Source organism: Gracilinanus agilis, chromosome 2 (assembly GCF_016433145.1).
Source record: "Gracilinanus agilis isolate LMUSP501 chromosome 2, AgileGrace, whole genome shotgun sequence".
NCBI lineage: Eukaryota > Metazoa > Chordata > Mammalia > Didelphimorphia > Didelphidae > Gracilinanus > Gracilinanus agilis.
In genome coordinates, this window is record NC_058131.1 from 169,559,970 (window position 1) to 169,580,430 (window position 20,461).

The following is a 20,461-nucleotide window of genomic DNA, read 5'->3' on the forward strand; positions in this document are numbered from 1 at the left end:
TGCCCTTTGTGGACAAACAGTAAAAAATGAGATGGTATGGGTTGGATTGCTGGAAAGAGATGAAATCTAGGCATATCACTTAACACAAAGAGGAAAAGCAGGATAAACGAGACAGGAAGGGCTTATGCACATTAAATGATCAGTAGAAGTCACTGTGCTAAACTTTACAAATATGATCTCATTTGATCCTCTCAACAACTCTGGGAGGTAGCTGCTATTATCTCCATTTTACATTTGAGAAAATGGAGGCAAGCAAAGGTTAAGTGACCTGCCTACAGTCACACACAGCCAACAAACAGTGAATAAGTGTATGAGAGTAGATATGAATTCAAATCTTCCTGACTTAAGTCAAACACCCTCTATCTACTGTGTCAGTCAATTACCTTTCTTTTTGGCCTTGCTTTTTAATTTAAACTAGGTTTACATAAATTTCAGCTTGGCTCTTTACAAATATATTAAGCAGATTTGGTTTTTAAAAGCCCTTTATTCTTTTCCATTTCAAAAGTGGCAATCATGATTGAGAAATTTTTACACTATAGGTGGCAAATCAAAATAAAATCAGCAAGGACAAACTTCTGAGTGCACACAAGGAAAAATAAAATATGTAGAAAAAATGTTCTGATTGTTCAAATGATCAGAGTATAAAATCAGTAGTCAAATTTCTTATTTTCTAAGAGTTCAAAGAACTACTGCCCATAACAGTGCAATGACATACACTACAATCATAAAAAACAGTCTTCAAATAATGAAAGGTACACAGATTTTAGCACTTTTATCTTAGATGTACTTGTTCACAAGTTTACATCAAAGTAGAACCTTCCCTTTCAGTTTGTTTTACAATATAGTATTTCTCTGATCAAAATATGATCATTGAAATAATGAACCACCTTCTGAGCTCAGTTAATCTTCCTACCCCATAAAGCAAAGCTGTATCACTTTAAAACAGGCAGGCCATGTATATAATACATCAAAAAACTTGCAAAATTAGCCAAAAAAGATAATCTCGTAAAAGCTCTTGTACTACTTTATCTGGAAATTTAATGTTAGATAACTGAATGTTTTATTATTCTGTTATAGAATCAACAATATAGAATTTCAAGTATTTTATTACTGCAAATGTTATAGTTATCAATGTATATATGCTTGTATGTATACACACATACAAAGATACCAAAACACTTGAAACCTCAATGAAACTCAATTAACATCATTTTTATATCCTTCAAAAACATTAGTAAGAGTTAAGACTTTAATCCAACATAACTTAGTAAATGTAAACATTTTTATATTAACAGCAAAGTCTGAAAACTCAGTTCAGTTGTTAGTTGAAAGTTGTTTATTTTAGATTAACAATTTTAAAGTGCGCATGAAATTCTCAAGTGTCTGTAACAGATCACTCCACTCAAGATATTGCAATGATTTCTGTTTTCTCTTCTGACCCAACAACAGCCCCCAAAGTCTATTAAAGACTGCTATTCTTCGTACCTTTTATAGCTCATCTGAAATATTAATGCTAATGAAAATGTTTCCAGTCTAGTAAGCATTACCATGATTAACATTAAGACACATTTAAATGAAGATTTCTAATAATATCCATTGTCTATAGTTCAAAAGACTATCAACATGGAATTATTAATAACAAGTGTATCTACATGTACACATTTAGAGCATGTATTTTTATATTTCATCGAAAATATAACATGTTAATTTCATCTCATGTCTTTAACACAGCAATGATAATTATCAGTCCATGCAAGATAAGAAAGATTTGATTTTTTGGGTACCAAGATTTTCTGATTTCTATTGCTTTACAATATAGTATTTTCAGTTTATATTGTGGAAGATTCTAGATTACAGCAACAAAAGTGAAGACTTCAGAATCACATTTGAGTATGGAATGGGAAAACTTAAAAACAATTTCCAGCTAATTTGAAGATTATAAACACTATTGATCTGTTCATGATTAGCTATACCTACTTAATTTTATAATGCCACACTTCTCAGAAGACCTAATTAGGCCTGGTCATTAAAAAGATGGAAATCATATCCTCTGGAAGCCTTGACTTACTGCATTTTCTTATATTATTGAATGCTGGGCTTTCTTTTTCACTTAGTTTTTAGTGGTTCACTTCTTAAGCATTTCCATGTTTGGTAGTTGGTGTTTTTTAATATTTGTTGCAAGAAGAAAGGCTTCCCAGAATGCCAAAAACAATATTAACAGCTCAGTTTCCTGAAGAAGTCTTCTATACAAAGGAGGAAAAACTAAAGGAGTCCTTTCACAGGGGCTGCAGGTGCAGGGCGAGTAGGAATAAAGTTTCCCTGAGACAATACTTTTGGTTGTGGTGGAGGTGGCCTGTGGAAAGATGAAATAAGTAATCATTTCTCTGCATTATAAAATGGGCATTATAAAATGGAAATAAAGCAAAGTATTATATCACTAAAGTCTCCCTATCAATAATTAATCTATGGAGTCCTTGCCATGAAATTATCTGAATGATGTGACTACTTCATGGTAATTTTGGAAGGCTATTTTGTTATCACATTCTTTTAAATGGTGTCCAGGCAAGGGCATGCTGATAAATGGTTAACAATTGGCTCTCTGGAAATGGAGGAGGAGGGGTTTATTGGAATATTAGCAAGACAATAGATCAAGTCCTGATGAATAGCATTTGCCTAATGCTCACATTGAAAGATTAAATTTTTATTGGAAACTAGTTAATCTAATCCTAAAGAATAAATAAGTCAAAGAACAAATCAAAGAAACAATAATTCCATTAAGAGAATGACGACAATAAGACAACATATAGAAATTTATGGGATGCAGCCAAAGCAGTACTTAGGGGGAAATTTATATCTCTAAAAGCTTACATCAATAAAATAGAGGAAAAAAGCAGATCAATGAATTGGACATGCAACTAAAAAATTTGGAAAAGAACAAATTAAAAATCCCTAAACACCACATTGGAATCCTGAAAATCAATGCAGAGGTTAATAAAACTGAAAAATTATTGAACTAATAAATAAGACCGAAAAGGTTTTATGAGAAAACAATGAAATAGGCAACTATTTGTTAATTTGATTAAAAAGAAGAAAGCCAAATTATCAGTATCAAAAATGAAAAGAGGGAATCTCTACCATCAACGAAGAGGAAATTAAAACAATTATTAGGAGCTACTTTGCCAATTACATGCCAATAAATCAGACAATCTAAATGAAATGGATGAATATTTACAAAAATATAAACTGCCCACATTAACAGAAGAGAAAAAAAGAGCATAACCCATTTTGGAAAAAAAAGGAACTGAACAAGCCATCTAACAAATTCCCTAAAAATATCCCCAGGGCTAGATGTATTCACAAATGAATTCTACCAAATATTTAAAGAACAATTAATTCTAATAGTGATTAAACTATTCGGAAAAACAGAAAAGTGAATTTGAGCTAACTCTTGAAGGAAATCAAGAAACCAAGGCAGTTTATAAAAAGCAAACCCTTTCCTTTTATTCATGTATTCTCAGCTTCCTCTGACATTTCTTTAAAGACAGTATTCTAAACCTTCTCTATTCTCTTCATTTTTTGCCCAGCTGTACCATCCAAACAACTGGAGAGAGCATGTTGTTGAACCACCCTTGAGCTAATTCTTCCTGCTCACAACTTTCTCTTTCATCTTTCCTATGTATTTTCCATCTCTTGTTCTTAGATAAGAGATAAGAATTGGACCTATGATTTCATTGGTATAGGGTAGGGGGAACTCCTGAGTGATTAAACTCCTTTAAACAGAGTAAATGGGCACCTTCTCTGCAACTTAAAACAAATTGGGCTGCATAATAACTTAGATAACCACAAATTAACATTATCAATGTCATACTGTGAGGCAGCTAGGCAGTGCAATGGAGAAGCACCCTGGGGATGGAGACAGAAAGAACAGAATTAAAATTTGATCTTAAGACATTAACTAGCTGTGTGACTCTGGGCAAGTCACTTAACCTCTGTCCACAGAAAAAAAAAACTAGAAAAGGTAATGGCAAACTACTCTAGTATCTTTGCCAAGAAATCCCACAGGCAGCTGGGCCATGGGGTCACAAAGAGTCAATGCACAACTACACAATCATAATACATATTAGAAGATTGGAGTTCAAATCTGGCCTCAGATATTTACTAGCTGGGTGACCCTGGGAAAGTCACTTAAACGGCTTATGTTTCCTTATTTGTAACAAGGAAATTAATTTTAAGTGTAAGCCAAACTGTAATGACTGGATTTTTATTAATTTATTAATTCACCAGACAAGATATGGTAATCTGGTCAAATGAGTCTCTCAACAATCAAAACAACTTCGACCCCCTTGGCCCAGGTCACTAAAAATAATTTTGGGAGGTCATTATTCAGCTTCTGTTCTGAGTATCTCAAGACATCTCCAATTGGTCAACAGCTAATTAAGAGTCCATCATAGGGGGCAGCTGGGTAGCTCAGTGGATTGAGAGCCAGGCCTAAAGACAGGAGGGTCCTAGGTTCAAATCTGGCCTCTTCCCAGCTGTGTGACCCTGGGCAAGTCACTTGACCCCCATTGCCTACCCTTACCACTCTTCTGCCTTGGAGCCAATACACAGTATTGACTCCTAGACAGAAGGTAAGGATTAAAAAAAATTTTTTTAAAGAGTCCATCATAAAACTCTCAACTCCTTCCCATCTCGATAGGTGATAGAAGTCACATAGGCAAGGGAAAAAAAATCAGTGTAAAACATTCCTTGGAACTCCTAAAAACAAAGAAAATATAAAAATCAAGAGACTCATTGGAGCCACTGATCCAGGACCCAGATAGAAATAATATACTATATTTAAAAAATTCTTGCATAATGATGTATCATTTGATTTTGAATATTCATATATAATATTCTCTTTTTATTTAAGTCTTTCCCTACCCCCCATCTAAGCTCAAGAGACCTCCCCTAAGATGTGGGCCTTTTTCTCCTTATCCTGTAAACAAAAACGATCTTGGGTTAGTCCTGGCTACTGAAAGTGACTCAGATGTTCTTGTCTCATTAAGGTTTGGGGTGACTTGGCTCCCCAAGTCAAGTAAAACCTGAGTGAAGTACTTTTGCCTGCCCAAATTGCTGGGGAGGGGGAGTTTGCTAAAATCTCCCAAGCAGGCCACTATCTCAGCTGATCTCCCCCTCACCCCACAACAATATAGTCACTGGAAGGAGCTGAGAGCTCTTAGCTCTCATTTAATATCCACCAATAGAAATACCTTTTTCTGTTCAGAAGGCCCAATAATGTGCTATCATGAAAACAGCAGGAATATCTAAGATGACCTAAAACTCTACATGTACTCTAATTGCCAAGAGAATCACGGATCACTAATTATTGGCAGGTCTAATTAATAAATTGATTTTTAGTACCTAGAATGCTCTCTTTCAGAATTTTACTTGTCACAGGAAAAAGGCAATAATAATCATGCCTGCCTTGCAGGGTTGTTGTGAGAACAAAATGAAATAATATTTATAAAGCAATGTAATACATAAATGCTGGCTATTTCTGATATTATCATCATCTTCCTCTTTTAGAATCTAAGTTTCCTGAGATCAAGGTATATTTTGTATTTGTATCACCACTGCTTAGTAAAAAGTAAGTGCTCAATAAATGCTTTTTCCCCCATTCATTTAATCTCCAGAATAGCTCTTAGATTTATCATCCTGTAGGGATACCCACTAGAAACACCTTCTTTCAGGCCCTCATTACTTAAAAAAACCAAAAAGCAATTTTATAAGCCATAACTTTCTGTCTTAGAATCAATGCTAGGTATTGGTTCCAAGGCAGAAGAGTGGTGAGGGCTGGGCAATGAAGATTAAGTAATTTGTCCAGGGTTGCACAGCTGAGAAATGTCTCAGGCCAGATTTTAATCCAGAATCTCCTATCTCTATCCACTGAGTCACCTAAGCTGCCCCGCTCATTGCCTCTTGCTTGGACTTTTAATCCTGTATTCTCTGCTTCTAATTTTTTTTCAACTCATCTTATACATTGCTCCTATCTCCATCTTCCTAAAAGTATTACTCTAATTATGCCAATCCAACTTACTAGCCTCTTACACAAAATCTTTCAAAGAATCCCCATTATCTTAACAAAGTCCAAACTCCTAAGTCTTACATTCAAAATCCCTGATAATTTGGCCAAAACCTGACCTTCCAAATTTATCCCCTACTTCTCTCCACTTCCCACACTTTACATTCAAGCTAAACTGAACTACTTTCTGACCCAGGAATATAATCTTTATTTTCTTGCTTGCATCTCTCAAGTCAGTCTCTTCATCCTCACTACCTCTACTCTAGCCCAGTAGAGCTGGAAGAGTGCCTTTAAGTCATCTAGACTCAAATTCTCATTTTACAGAGCAAGAAACTGAGGCACAGACAAAGTAACTTGATGGATATCTCAGAGTCAGCTGCAATTTGAACTGGTCCTTTCACTATAAATTTAGTTCTCTTTCTACTATTCCGCACTGCTTCTCTGCCCAGCTAACTTGCCATCTTCCCTGACAAAGGTTTTTCTAACCTCTTGATCTAAAGCAATTTCTCCTACAATGCATTTTGCTTTTATTTAATAAACCTATTACTTCCTCTTCTAGAATGTAAGCTGCACAAGCTTACTGTTGGAGTGATGCGCTCACGGATCACATAGTACATAAGAAGAGATTTAAATTCAGATCTTTCTGATTCCAAGTCTAGCATTCTTAACCTACTGTGCCACCTAGCGGCCATGAATAAAACTTGACTCAGTCTGATTTTAGTCATCCTAAATTTTTAATATTATTTGTTCTTCCAAACAGATAACTACACAAAAGTTTTTTTGAAAAAAAAATGTTTAACCTAATTTCTGCCATTATTTAACTAATTTCTCTCTTCAGTTCTAGAACCATAATCTAATCAATGCTGATGTGAAAGTGTTAATCTACTTTTCTAGGGTTCCAGGTATCATCCTTAAAAGTTTCCATGTCACAATACCCTCTACTGTCCCCCTGCCCACCACTCCCATTTATGTTCAGTCTCTCTCTACTGGAATATAAGCCCTCCGAGGACCAGATCTCTCTTTAATTGTGTACCTGTTTACTTTGAGCTTCACATATAGTAAATGCTTAGTAAGTACTTTTTCATTCATTTATTCAGATTGCTAATTTGCACATAACCCACAGGTTTCATTAAAATCAAATAAATTAAATAATTTTGTTTCATACCTTGATGGAAATTGCTGAGGTTGTTTGGCTGCATAAGTTGGTACTGGAAATCTATTTGCATAAATAGCCTAAGGAAACAATAAGGTTAGTATCAGTAAGTACTCAGAAATGGCCTGTAAATAGTTTAGTACATTTTAACATTGAACACAAAGAATAGCTGCTTTAGTATATGACATTTTAGTATAAGTCTGCTTGTAGAGTATGTCTTTATTGTTAAATGAAAGATAATTGTTGTGACATTGCAAACATTTAACATTAATTTTGCCTACCGTGTACAGAGCTACTCAGGTGATTGTGATGAGCCCTATGGAGGTTCTTAGTTTACAAAACATGCTGTTTCAGTCTGGGACATAAGGAAGGGGGGACAGGGAAAAGGAATAACCACTTATATAGCAGCCATTATGTGCAAAGCACTGTGCTAACTGCTTTACAAATATCTTATAGATAAAATGAAATATCTCATTAGAAGATAAAAATACCATCACATATAGTCATAATACATTTTTTATTTGAAAGTAAGTACCTGAGAAGTATAAAATCTTAAGTATGAGGAAAAAAAGCTCTTTTAGGTTTATACTTTTCTTATACCAAAAAAAAAAACCCCTTTAAAATATAATTTTACCTCATAAAATATAGTAGGTTAGTTAATTTAAAAAATAATAGTTGGAGAGGCCGTGTACAAGAAGACACCAATCTGATTCTGTCTTGCCTGCAACACAACCTGGCCGTGTGTCCCGGGTAAGCCCATTCACCCTCTGGGAGCTCTCTAATACTAAAAATTGCAAAAGTACTTGTGAGTTTCCCTAGCAGAATTTTCATATACTCATGAAGTTAAAGGTCTATATACTAAAACAAGGTGCCACAAGAAAGTATTTATATTGAGTTATTTTTTTTTAATTAATAGAATTTATTTCCAGGTATCTCTGCCCCCTCTTCCCACTCCAAATCCAGTCAAATAATATGTAAATATAGATTACATCTTTCATTTTTCTGTTTTCAGAGTAATGGGCAAACTACAGCCTGTGGGCCAGATGCAGCCCCCTGAAATGTTCTATCTCTATGAGTGATATTATTCCTAATCTGACAAATACAATGAATAGGATACAATACAATGAAACTTTGAAAGGGTTGCCTTAGAAACAGACTGACGGATGAGCATTTCCTTTCCTTTGGCCCCCTCTTTAAAAAGTTTGTCCATCACTGCTCTAAAGGTAAACAAACACTCACAACTTATTCTTCAAGCATTAAATGTATACCTATGTAGAGTTCTCTAGTTCTACTCATTTTACTCTTTATTATCTCATGTAGTTCTTTCAAAGTTAAATAGGCTCTTAAAATAAATATAGAAAACTATTCTCAAGGGGAATACTTTCTATGTTAAAAGGACCAAAATTTGAATAAGAGTTTGGAGCAAGAGAAGGAAAAAGAAAAGATGAAAACTTTAACCATAACTATAGTCTCACTGATAATTTCTTTTAAAGCTACAAAAATTCCATAATTCCCTCCCCCCACCCATTCACCTACTCCACAACTTTGTAGTATGTGTACTACATTGTTCATTCAATTAAAAAAAAAAACCTGAAGGTCATTTTTTACTTATAACTGCATAGTGAATTGTCATTTAGACAAGACCTTAAAAATGTGGATATTTCTAACACAAAACAATTACATTTTAAAAAGTCAACTACTCATAAAAAAAACATGGAAAAATATGAAAACAAAAATTAAACTTACATCATCTCTAGGGTTCATCACTGGAGGAGCATTTCGAGGAGCATTTGCTGGTTGTCGAGAAACATTTGTTTGATTTTTTCCATCTGATCTGGAAAAATATAATTATGTTTATAATGAAATTAAAATGAAAACTTTTCTGTACTAACTTCTAACAAAAATATCTGTGTATAATATATTCCTTGGATGGAATATACCACTAAGACAAGGATGCCCAAAGCAATGACAATAAATGATATTCTTTGCCAAACACTAAATAAGTACATTACTGTATTAAAATTATATCTTGTTCTGGTTCCCCTCACTACTTCCTTCCTTCCAGTTAGTACAGTATAGTTTACAAGAAGCTAATATAACATATTATAACATATAATAACATAACCTATAATAAAATCGACAACAAAAAAATCATGAGCATCTTAATTGGTCAAGTAGCAACCTCAGCTCCTTGATAAACATCTAGAAAAAATTAAAAAAAAAACCTCATAATTCTTATATAACATTTATGGGAAGCAGACAGAACCAAGTGGAGTAGGAAGGAGCAGTATAGCCTCACTCCTTCAACAACTACTCCAACAATCATCTAAAAGAGAAATCCAAATCAAGTAGTGATCAGAAAATCAAAGGAAAAAGAATAGAAGCTCATCTTTCCAGCCTAAATTCACAGGAAGTTAACGAGATGAAGAATTGTGAAGAATTGAAGAAATGGATTGGAACTAAGTACTCAGTGCCTCAGAGCAAGGTCAGAACCATCAGTTTATCCAGAGAACATTGCTGGAAAAAGAAGTAAATGAAGAAAAGATAAAGAGCTATTATAATGCCAGATATCCCTAAGACACAAACCAAGAAAAAAATTCCAAAACATTTACAAAGACTCAAAGAAAAATAATACTTGACACAAGTTCAATCAGAATTTATAGAAGAAATGATACAAGAGTTTTGAGGAAAAATTTTAAGTGACATAAATTAGAGCAATAGAGCAAAGAAACAGAAAAATAAATGAGAGCTATAGAGTAGACATAAAAAATAATTCATAGCTTAGCACAATAAAACTTATATAATTTATATAAGCATAAAATCTTATATAAATATGTAACTGATTCCTTGAAAATTAGAATGGATAAAAAAGTAATGATTCCATGAGACAACAGTAATTAAAACAAAGTTTAAAAGGTAAAAAAAGAAAATGTAAGCTAAAAACAATACGGGGCACCTCCTGAAAGGAACCCCTAAACAAAAACTGTTAGAAATGTCAATGGCAAAATTAAGAGAGTCTAGGTTAAATAAAATACTACAAGTAACCAGAAGAGTTGAAGGATCAAAAAACCATGGGCAGGCCCATGTAAGATTTAGCAGCTATCACTATAAAGAAGAGAGCACTATAAAAAAGAGTGCAACCTAAAAGACAAAAGATATTGGCTTATAACCAAGAACAATTTAACTAGCATAATCCTACTGGGGGTGGGGGTGGGGGGAATTGGATCTTTAATAAAATAGAAGAATTTTAAGCATTAGTGATGAAAAGATTTAGCTGAGTAAAACTTTAAAATTTAAACATATTAAGTGATCACCCTAATGCAAATAATAATAATATGGAAATAGGTCTTGATCAATGACACATGTAAAACCCAGTGGAATTGCTTGTTGGCTACAGGAAGGGGGGGAGGGGAGGGAAAGAACATGAATCATGTAACCATGGAAAAATACTACTAATTAATTAATTAGATGGAAATTTTCGGGTCTCTCTCTCTCTCTCTCACACACACACACACACACACACACACACACACACACACACACACACACACAAAAGAGACATTATTAGGATGAGGCAGAAGACTAATACAAATATTCCCTAAGAACCATAATGTCATCAGGGTCATAGAAAGAATCAAGGTGTGAGAGTCATTTTTATTCTGTTTTAATGATCTTTAAAAGTATGCAGGAAAGAGAAGAGGAGAGAGAGAGAGAGAGAGAGAGAGAGAGAGAGAGAGAGAGAGAGACAGAGAGAGAGACAGAGAGAGAGAGTGAGTAGAATAAGGGACAAAATAAGATAATTTTTAATTTTATTTATTTATTTTTTAAACCATTACCTTCCATCTTAGAATCAATACTGTGTATTGGCTACAAGGCATAAGAGTGGTAAGGGTAGGCAATAGGGGTTAAGTGACTTGCCCAGGGTCACACAGCTAGGAAGTGTCTAAGGTAAGATTTGAACCTAGAACCTCCCATCTCTAGGCCTGGCTCTCAATCTATTGAGCCACCCAGCTGCCCCCTGATAATTTATTTTTTAAGTAAAACTAGCAAAGAAAAAAGAGAAGAATCAAAGGAACTTAGAAGTCTATATACAAAGGAGTAGGGGTTAGGGCCTTCCACAGGCCATCACAGGAAACTCAATTTCAATTTAATTGATTAAGGTAGAACACAAACACACATATATAGTTTAGTGTGCACTTAACTTTAACATGAAACAGAAAAAGGGAGAAGGGAAAGGAAGAAATAGAACTAGAAGGGAAGGTAAAATCAAAGAGGAATAAGTCACTTGCATAACAAACTCCAACCTAAAGGGGTAGACAGTGAGAAGGGTTTCAAAAGGAAAGAATAAAGGATAAAGTTCTACTGGTGTCTGAGTAAGAAGTGAAAGAGAGATAAAACTGTCTACAATAGCAGAGAACACTGATCCCAAGCATAGTCCTGTTCTAAAAAGCAAAATAAGGAAGATGCACTGGAAAACAGGGTGGAGGAAATACATAAAATTAAAGTTTTCACACAAATTCAAGATAGCTAAGATTAGAAGGGAGATGGGTAATTTCAGGAAAAACATCTTGTAATAACTTTCTCTGATAAAGGTCTCGTTTCCAACATATATAAAGAATTTACTGAAATTTATTTTCATCTATAAGAAAAAGCATCACTCGGTTATATAAGATTTAAATTAATATCCAATAACTCCAAGTATTATATTTTATAAAGTTTATTAATAATCACTTGAAGTAGGAAGAAAATAAACTAAAATAAATAGAAGTTCAAACCTAATTATCTAACAAAAAGTAAAACCCATGTGAGTAAATTCTCCTACCTGTCCAAAAGCCCACTTCCATAGCTCCAATGAGGGGAAAAGAGAGAGGGAGGGGTCACACACAAACTTTATCTCCAAAACGTTAGGATATAACGTGAGAACGAAAGTGGGATGCTGGGATATAGAGTTCTGGGGAACAGACCCTAATTACACAGTTACATGATTCATGCCCTTCCTTCCCGCCCCTCTCCTGGAACTGACAGGCAATTCCATTGGATTATATACATATATCATTGAACAATAAGTTTTTTAGAACATATGTAAACAAAACACATATTCACAGAAGCATAGTCTCATTCTGTTAGTGAATGCAGATTTTTATATAATTTTTATATAATTTATCTAATTTTTGTATAATTTATATAACATATAATAAGGTAAGAAAAATGGTGAACTGAAAAGAAGCAACATGTCAACCACAACACTAAGGATATCTCCCATTCCTGGTGTTTTTTTGTACTTTTCAGTAACATGCTTTGTTTCTGAGAGTTAAATTATTAAGTGCCTGGTTTCATTTAAATGCTGGCTTTCAAACAAAGGGAGAATAGCTGGTTCTTTAGGCCTCCACTGAGTGAGCAAGGGATGAAGTTTTATATAAAAATAAAGACATGAGTAGAATACTGACATTGCCATATCTTTGACCCCAGCCCTGTTTTAACAGTGAATCAATCATGCAGTGCATATTTATTTTTTAAAAATATGTATTTGCTAAGAAGGCAAGCCTTCTTAAAGGCACAAGCAAAACTGTGAGGTGCAACTTGATTTTCAGTGTCCCTGACTTCCCTTAGGATTTCTCCTTAGACCCTTAATACCCTTGTGACTTCCTCCCCCACCCCAAGATTTTCCTGGTCTGTGGTGTTTCATTCCTTCAGAGCCTTGTTTCTCTACTAGCTAATCCTACAAATTAATCTTTGTTAAGATATTAATGCATAATGAAGGCTTAATAAAGTATCTTTTCAGCTTGAAAAAAAGAAAAAGTATCACTCTTTAATTAAGAAATGGTCAATGGATAGGAAGTTAGTTCTTAAGAGAAGAAATCCAAGCTATTTATAATCATATAAAAATACTCCACACATCACTTAAAATTTTTAAAAATGCAAATTAAATCACTTCATACATTTTCACTCATTTTCCAAGGAAAAGGACAAATGGTGGAGAGGGTTCCAGAAAAAAGGCAACTTGGAACTATGTGCAAAAAGTTACTCAATTACGCATATTTTTGACCTAGCAAGGCCATTACTAGGTTTTAAACCCTGAGGAGATCAAAGACAGAGGAAAAAGTCCCAAATTTACAAAAATATTTATAGCATCTCATTTTTTTTAAACCCTTAACTTCTGTGTAATGGCTCCTTGGTGGAAGAGTGGTAAGGACTAGGCAATGGGGGTTAAGTGACTTGCCCAGGGTCACACAGCTGGGAAGTGTCTGAGGCCAGATTTGAACCCAGGACCTCCCGTCTCTAGGCTTGACTCTCAATCCACTGAGCTACCCAGCTGCCTCCATAGTATCTCATTTTGTGCTGACAAAAAAACTGGAAACTGAAAAGGTGGTTATCAATTGGGGAATGGCTGAACAAACTGTTTAGTTGTAATGGAATATTACTGCAGTATAATAAATCTGGATTCAGAAATGTCTGGGAAAACATAGTTAAATGAAGAGAGCTAGAATAACTAAATGAAGAGTGCTAGAATAAGAGAACTACTTATACAATGAACTGAACATAGGACATTTTACAAGAAAATAACTTTGAAACACTTAATAGCTACAATTGAAATACTAACCAGGAAGACATGTAAAGAAATCCCACCTCCTACCACTTGGGAAGAGGTGAAAGATTGTAGGTGCTTAGTGAAACATACATTTTTGAACAAAATCAATGTTTGATTTGGTTTTGTTCAAGGATACTGACTTTTCATCAGTGACATATTTGGGGAAGGGAGAGCAAAGTCAAAGTGGGCAAAAAAAAAAAAGGAAGAAAAGAAAGAAAACCAAATTAATGAAATATTAGAGAAAAGATCAAATGAAAATTAATAAAGGGAATATGTTTATTATGGAAATGTTGATATGATCTTATTAAATTTAATATAACATTAAAAAGCTACATGTGAATTTATATACAATCTTTTTCTCCACTTTGTATATGAAAATATTCATGTATCAATATTTGTTAAGTTCATAATATGTGGGATGAGATTCAGTGTGTAATTCTCAGAGTAATATTTGGCTTGAGATTCCAATTTTCAAGACTCCTTGGTATTACTATTATTCCTTTGAATAAAAAGCCCCTCCTCCCCAATAAATTTTTTAGTTTTCTTGACCTATTTTCAAAAACCTTGAGAAGAGCTTATCTGTAAGTCTAGGAAAGATGCCAGTTCTGGGACTATCCTGAAGAAGCCAGGAAGGAAGGAACAGGGAGTTGATTCAATGTAACTTTTCTTACTTTCTGGAGAAAAGACCACCTGAGTCACATCACAGGTTTTTGGGTATATGTAATATTGGAAATCATGTACTCAAGATTGTGAAGAGAGTGGGAGAGGGAATCTTACATCAATATTATTATAAAAGTCTATGTTTACACTTAGAGGACATTTTTTGCCCTGAGCAAACAGCTTGTGTGGGCAGAATCCCTTTTCTTCATCCTCCTCCTACCCCCACTATTTTCTTCAAATAAGGACACATTTATCTTCGCATTCCACAAACAAGATACTGCATTTCTCAGTTCCAAGCATTTTTGCTCTTCATGACTGGAATACTCTTCCTCCTCAACTCTGAATACTGATTTCCCTGGCTTCTTCTTTCTAATTGTTCTTAATTCTAATGCTTTTCCTCTGTTCACTATTTCCTAATTATCTTGTATATAGAGTACTTTGTATATATTTGTTTGCAAGTTGTATCCCTCATTAGATTATAAGCTCCTTGAGAACAGAGAATATTTTTTTACCTCTTTTTCTATCCACAAAGCTTAACAAAGGGCTTGAAACACAATAAATGTACATTGATCGATTTAGCAAAAGCTATCTTTAAGGTTTGCAAAGCAGTTTACATATATTATCTCTTCTTTTTCCAAAGTTAAGAATTCCTTAATTTTTTATGTCTTGTACCACCATCATAATTTACAGGGCAATGTACCTGATGTAATGAGAAGAAAGAAAAAGGACAAAGGTACAAAAGATAAAAACCTCAGAACTATACATATACTTTGTTGTTTGTCCTTTGTTTTCAGACTAATGGCATTGCTGGGTAATGTCTTGACTCTCTAGTGAAGTGGATTTAAGTGAGACAAAACTGCACAGAATTTACTCTCTCTGCCAAAATCACTGAAGTCCAATAGCAAGACAAAACAGTTGGAATGACTGGCGATGGCCTGGAATGCGATGGATGGCCTTGGTATCTCTGAAGTCTGGCCAAATTCTCAATGCTTCACAGAGCCTGCATCCACTGCCTTCATGGCCACTAGAACACACTGTTCTCATCCACTCATTTTCACATACTTGGGGGGGTAGACACCTTGCTAACTCATCAGCAGGTCCGAGACCTATTGGCTACCCTCAACCTTGTTTTAGCCCACATGATGAGATGATTTATCAAGGTGTGGGTTGTTGCTTATGCTACAGTTTCTTGGAGCCACAAGTGAGCAGCTTTAAAAAGGCTTCAGTCAGCCCTAACACCAGAAGTGTTACACTGACACCATATTACATTAATCAATACCTATATTGAATTAATCAATAGCTGTGGGCTTTTTTTTTTTTTTGCAAACTGTAGCTATTATAGTCCTGAACAAAATGGGTTTCCTGTTAATAGTTGTAGTAACTTTGTTAACTATGGATTATTATTGATTTTAATCACTTTTTCAAAAATTTCCTCCTTGACCTACCCCTGTGAGCCAGCAGGTGGCATCTCTTGCTTTGAAAGGGCCTTTTTTCATTTCCCAGGTATATCCATTAATAATATATTTCTAGTTTTGTCAACTGTATTATGGTCACTAAAAGTCACAAAAGCAAATCCTCCCTTCTTTTTATTCTTCCAGTCTTCCATAAATTCTATGATTCTAATCTATCCATGCTTTTCAAATTAGTTTCTAAAATTATATTCTTCCATATTTTCTTTAATAATATCAATAAAAATTTTCTTCATGTTTAGATAAGCACCAGTTCCCAACTATTCTGGTTCCTCTGGATCATGACCTTTCCCCACTCCCCACCAAACTCGCTACTTCTGGTGGCAGAATGACATAAATATTATCTCAATGGAGTCTCAAAACAATCTAGGAATTAGGTGTTATTTATGACCCCCATGTGAGAGTTGATATTAAACTGTCAAAGTGATACTGTTCCTCATGGCTTTATGCTTTTTAGAATTGCCTTGCTTTCTAGATGTTGATGAGAAACATAAGGATTAACCTGATAAAACAATGACACATGCCCTGGAAGTGACCCAGCAAGAGTTCCTACATAAGAACAGACTAGCCATGAGCAATCCCAACAATATGGAACTGGCCTGAGGACTCTGAAATATCCTGGTTATCTTGCTGATTACCAAGAAGTCACTGTTCCTGTTCTTGGCTCTCTCTACCTTCCCTGTGCCTGGAACTCACTGCTTATAACATGCCCTGATCCCTCCCTAGATCAGTTCATCATCTGTTTCCCTTTGTTTGAAATATATATATATANTATCCATGCTTTTCAAATTAGTTTCTAAAATTATATTCTTCCATATTTTCTTTAATAATATCAATAAAAATTTTCTTCATGTTTAGATAAGCACCAGTTCCCAACTATTCTGGTTCCTCTGGATCATGACCTTTCCCCACTCCCCACCAAACTCGCTACTTCTGGTGGCAGAATGACATAAATATTATCTCAATGGAGTCTCAAAACAATCTAGGAATTAGGTGTTATTTATGACCCCCATGTGAGAGTTGATATTAAACTGTCAAAGTGATACTGTTCCTCATGGCTTTATGCTTTTTAGAATTTCCTTGCTTTCTAGATGTTGATGAGAAACATAAGGATTAACCTGATAAAACAATGACACATGCCCTGGAAGTGACCCAGCAAGAGTTCCTACATATATATAATATAAATACACACACACTCTTGTCTTCTCTAGCAAATTTTTCTGCAATAGTGCTGGACTATAACATATGGATATTATACCAGCTTAATAAAGATTATCCTTGATTTTATAGGCATTGCATCTCTCAGGGACCCAGAATCTTGTGAGGAACAGCATCTTTGCTTCCCCATAAGAGAAAGAGAAACCTGGGTTTCAAAGGGGTTGTGCCTCAAGTTTCCAAAACTGAGAGTCAGACAATTTTAATAACTTGCCCAGAGTCACATACAACTACTAAGTAGCTGAGGAAAGACTCAAATTTAAGTCTTTCTGAGTCTGGAGTTTTAATCACTGTCACATTAATTCACATTAAGAAATTCTACATATAGTTAACACCTAAAACATTCTCTGTAGTGTCTGTAAATCGAATTAGCTCACCCCCATTCATAGTACTCCCATGCCAATACTAAGGACTTGAACTCAGTGTCAGACTCGAAGTTGCAACACTTAACATATGTTAAGACGTAGGACTCTTTGAACTACACTGCCAGTCAGGTACCACAGGTTGGCCATCATCTGGCTCACCTATATATTCCTGAAAGTGAAGGGAATGACAGGCACTTCCTTTGCATATAAATCTGGTCCTTTTTTCTCTCTTATAAAATGGCAACTTCCTGTAGTCTTGGTTGCAAATGGGTAAGTGCGGTATTACTGCATTGTGTCCTACAGACTAGTAGGATGGAAATTATGTTAATTGGACCCTAATACAAGAGCCTGTTATGAATTTATTTTCATTCAGAAATTTTATATACATAGCTTTTGATATTTTGATTCTGATTTTAATGTTTTCTTGTTCCCAAAGTTTAAATTTTTCTTCTATTTAATTTTCTTTTTTATACTTTTGTTTTTCCTTTGGAATTTACTCATACAACCCCATAACTCAACCATATATCTGGAGCTGATCTGGGTATTTCTTTTTTAAATACCCTCATTAGGGGGGATTGTATTTTTATAAAATCCAAGATTTAATTGTATTTTTATTAAATCCAAGATTTAATTTTTTTATTTTGTTCAAGAAAAATTCTAAGAAGCTTGCCAATTCCTTAATCCAAAGAATGAATTGTTTGCAGAGAGATGCCTGAAGAATCTACATTGAATCAAGAGATCCAGAATGAACTTTGGGTTACAATTGATTGAACTGATGCGGTTTTGAACAGCTACTTTAAATATACATTTTATGCCAATAGGGGACTGCCCCCAATTGGTTTCTTGTCAATGCACTTAGCAAACATTGGTTTTGCCTTCTCTCTCTTCCATTCCCCTCTTATCTCTAACTATTGTAGTTAGAAGAACTTTGTGGGGTATAAGATGATTATGTAAAATGATCACTTGGGGTGACTATGCACCCAAAATGATCATCAGGGGGGATTGTGTAAATCAAATTAGCTCTAGCCCATTCATAGTTAAAACTCTAGCCACAAGAGATCAAGTCATCCCCACCTCCCTTAGTGGGGAGGGGAGATGAGTTACCCACACGTGACAATAAGTAACAAATCAAGAACAAGGGACTGCCCTTTGGGCAGTCCAAATCAGTGTAGAGATTTGTCCACTTGAATTAGAGGTGGACCCACAGGAAGTGACGAAAGACACTATCTCTTCAAGTATGTTAGTGACTTCCTGCTAAGGGAGTTCCCACTTTGAACTTGGTGCTGAAGAATCTCGAGGGAGACCTCAGGCAGCTTCTACTCTAAATGGTCACCTGGGTAAGTTAGGCTGACTTCCTTGGCCTACCTTGGCATTTCCAGAGTTCCTGCCTCAAGAAGGCTTCTTTGCTTCTCTAATTGCTAAGGCCTTGTGGCCAGTAGCCTAATTTAATTATTCTTTTAATTCTCACTTGGCCTGGACCTCCCTGGACCAGAGTTTCTCTCTCTCTCTCTCTCTCTCTCTACCTTCAATCTTCCTAATTGTAAATAAACTACCATAAAATGCATCCTGACTTGGGTCTGTTTTAATTATGGAATCAATCTAGATCTGATTGATTCCTGGCGACCACACCTTAATATATATCTATATAATATCTAATTTTTCCTTATTACAAGTGAAGAAAGGGTACTTACTGATATGTTTGAGATCTTTTCTTTCTGAAGAACTTTCTTCGAAGCTGATCCCTCTTAAGGAAGACAAAGGCAGCAAATACAAGAAGGGGAACAATTAGGAAGAAAAACACTAAAAGCCCATCCCGAAGTGAAGTGTCTTTATCTAGAGAAAACAGAATTTTCATATGAATGGTCATTAAATTAAACAATATATTGGCTCACTTTGCACATTCAAAAACAGATTATTTTGTAGAATCATGAAATGTCGGTTAGAAAGAACTTTCTCAGCTTTATTTAGCCCAAGATTCTCCTTATATAGAGGCTAAAAGCATGAAAAGAGGTAGTGAATTGCCCAAGATTACCCAGTGAAATGGTATCAGACCTTGGGCAAGAATCCAAGTCTAGGCACTCCTGGAATAATATTTTTCTACTAAGCCAAATAATTGCCAACATTTATTGATGAAATTTTATAGGTCCTTTGAAAGAACAGAGAGAATGGATATAAAGTGGGGCAAACTGAATTAATAATGATTACGAACTTATATGAATGGGACCAAAGAATTTACTGCAGAGACCTTGGGGATCATCAAGTCCTAACACCTTAATTTTATAGATGAGGAAACTATGGCTCATAGAGAGAAGTGACTTGCCTAAGGTCTCAGAATTAGCATGTGGCACAGCCAATACCTGAAAACACATCAAGTCCTTTCATTTCAAATCCAGGCAGTGCTTTTTTCATTTTATTACAAGAGGCAGAAATTTGATTTTTATTTCTATTGATGGTATTAAAGCTATCTGGATTTTAGAATAGAATCCAATTTTAATGCACAATGAATCATCATTTCTTATAAACATGATCTAGACAAATAATTTCTGAGACTTTAGAAACAGGATTAAAATTGGTATCTGTTTCAAGTTTCCATTTTCTACCCAAGCAAAACAACTATCACAAAATGGAAAATATTCTGTTGTAGCAACTAGAGAAAGAAGGTAAGAAATCCTGGGGGTGGGTTTCTCTTTATTACTTGCCATTATAAGTAGGTCCACTGTCCACACTTCCTCCGTACCCTGTATTCTCACAATTTGGGGGAGCCCAGCCCATGTTACAATGACAGTTCTTGTTGTTATTACACACCTTCAAGAAAACAAAATACTATTTTTGTTTACTGCAAATAGTGTTTGGCATTACTAGCTCACAGAATCACGTGTCTCAAAGTTGGAAGACACTTCAGAAACCATACAACAACTGAACAAGGATGCCTATAATATGACAAGTAGT

The 20,461-nt window shown here is 34.9% G+C and overlaps 1 protein-coding gene across 1 annotated transcript in view; it reads right to left on the reverse strand.

Annotated features, from left to right (window-relative positions):
- Window positions 1-464: 464 nt before the first annotated feature.
- Window positions 465-20,461, reverse strand: part of ADAM9 (ADAM metallopeptidase domain 9) — a 123,104-nt gene continuing 103,107 nt past the window's right edge. The window contains exons 18-22 of the mRNA XM_044659538.1: window positions 20,212-20,317; window positions 19,204-19,345; window positions 8,961-9,048; window positions 7,227-7,294; window positions 465-2,353 (exon numbers count right to left, since the gene is read on the reverse strand). Of these exons, the coding sequence (XP_044515473.1) occupies window positions 2,263-2,353; window positions 7,227-7,294; window positions 8,961-9,048; window positions 19,204-19,345; window positions 20,212-20,317 (495 nt within the window). The 3' untranslated portion in view covers window positions 465-2,262. The remainder of the gene's footprint in view (window positions 2,354-7,226; window positions 7,295-8,960; window positions 9,049-19,203; window positions 19,346-20,211; window positions 20,318-20,461) is intronic.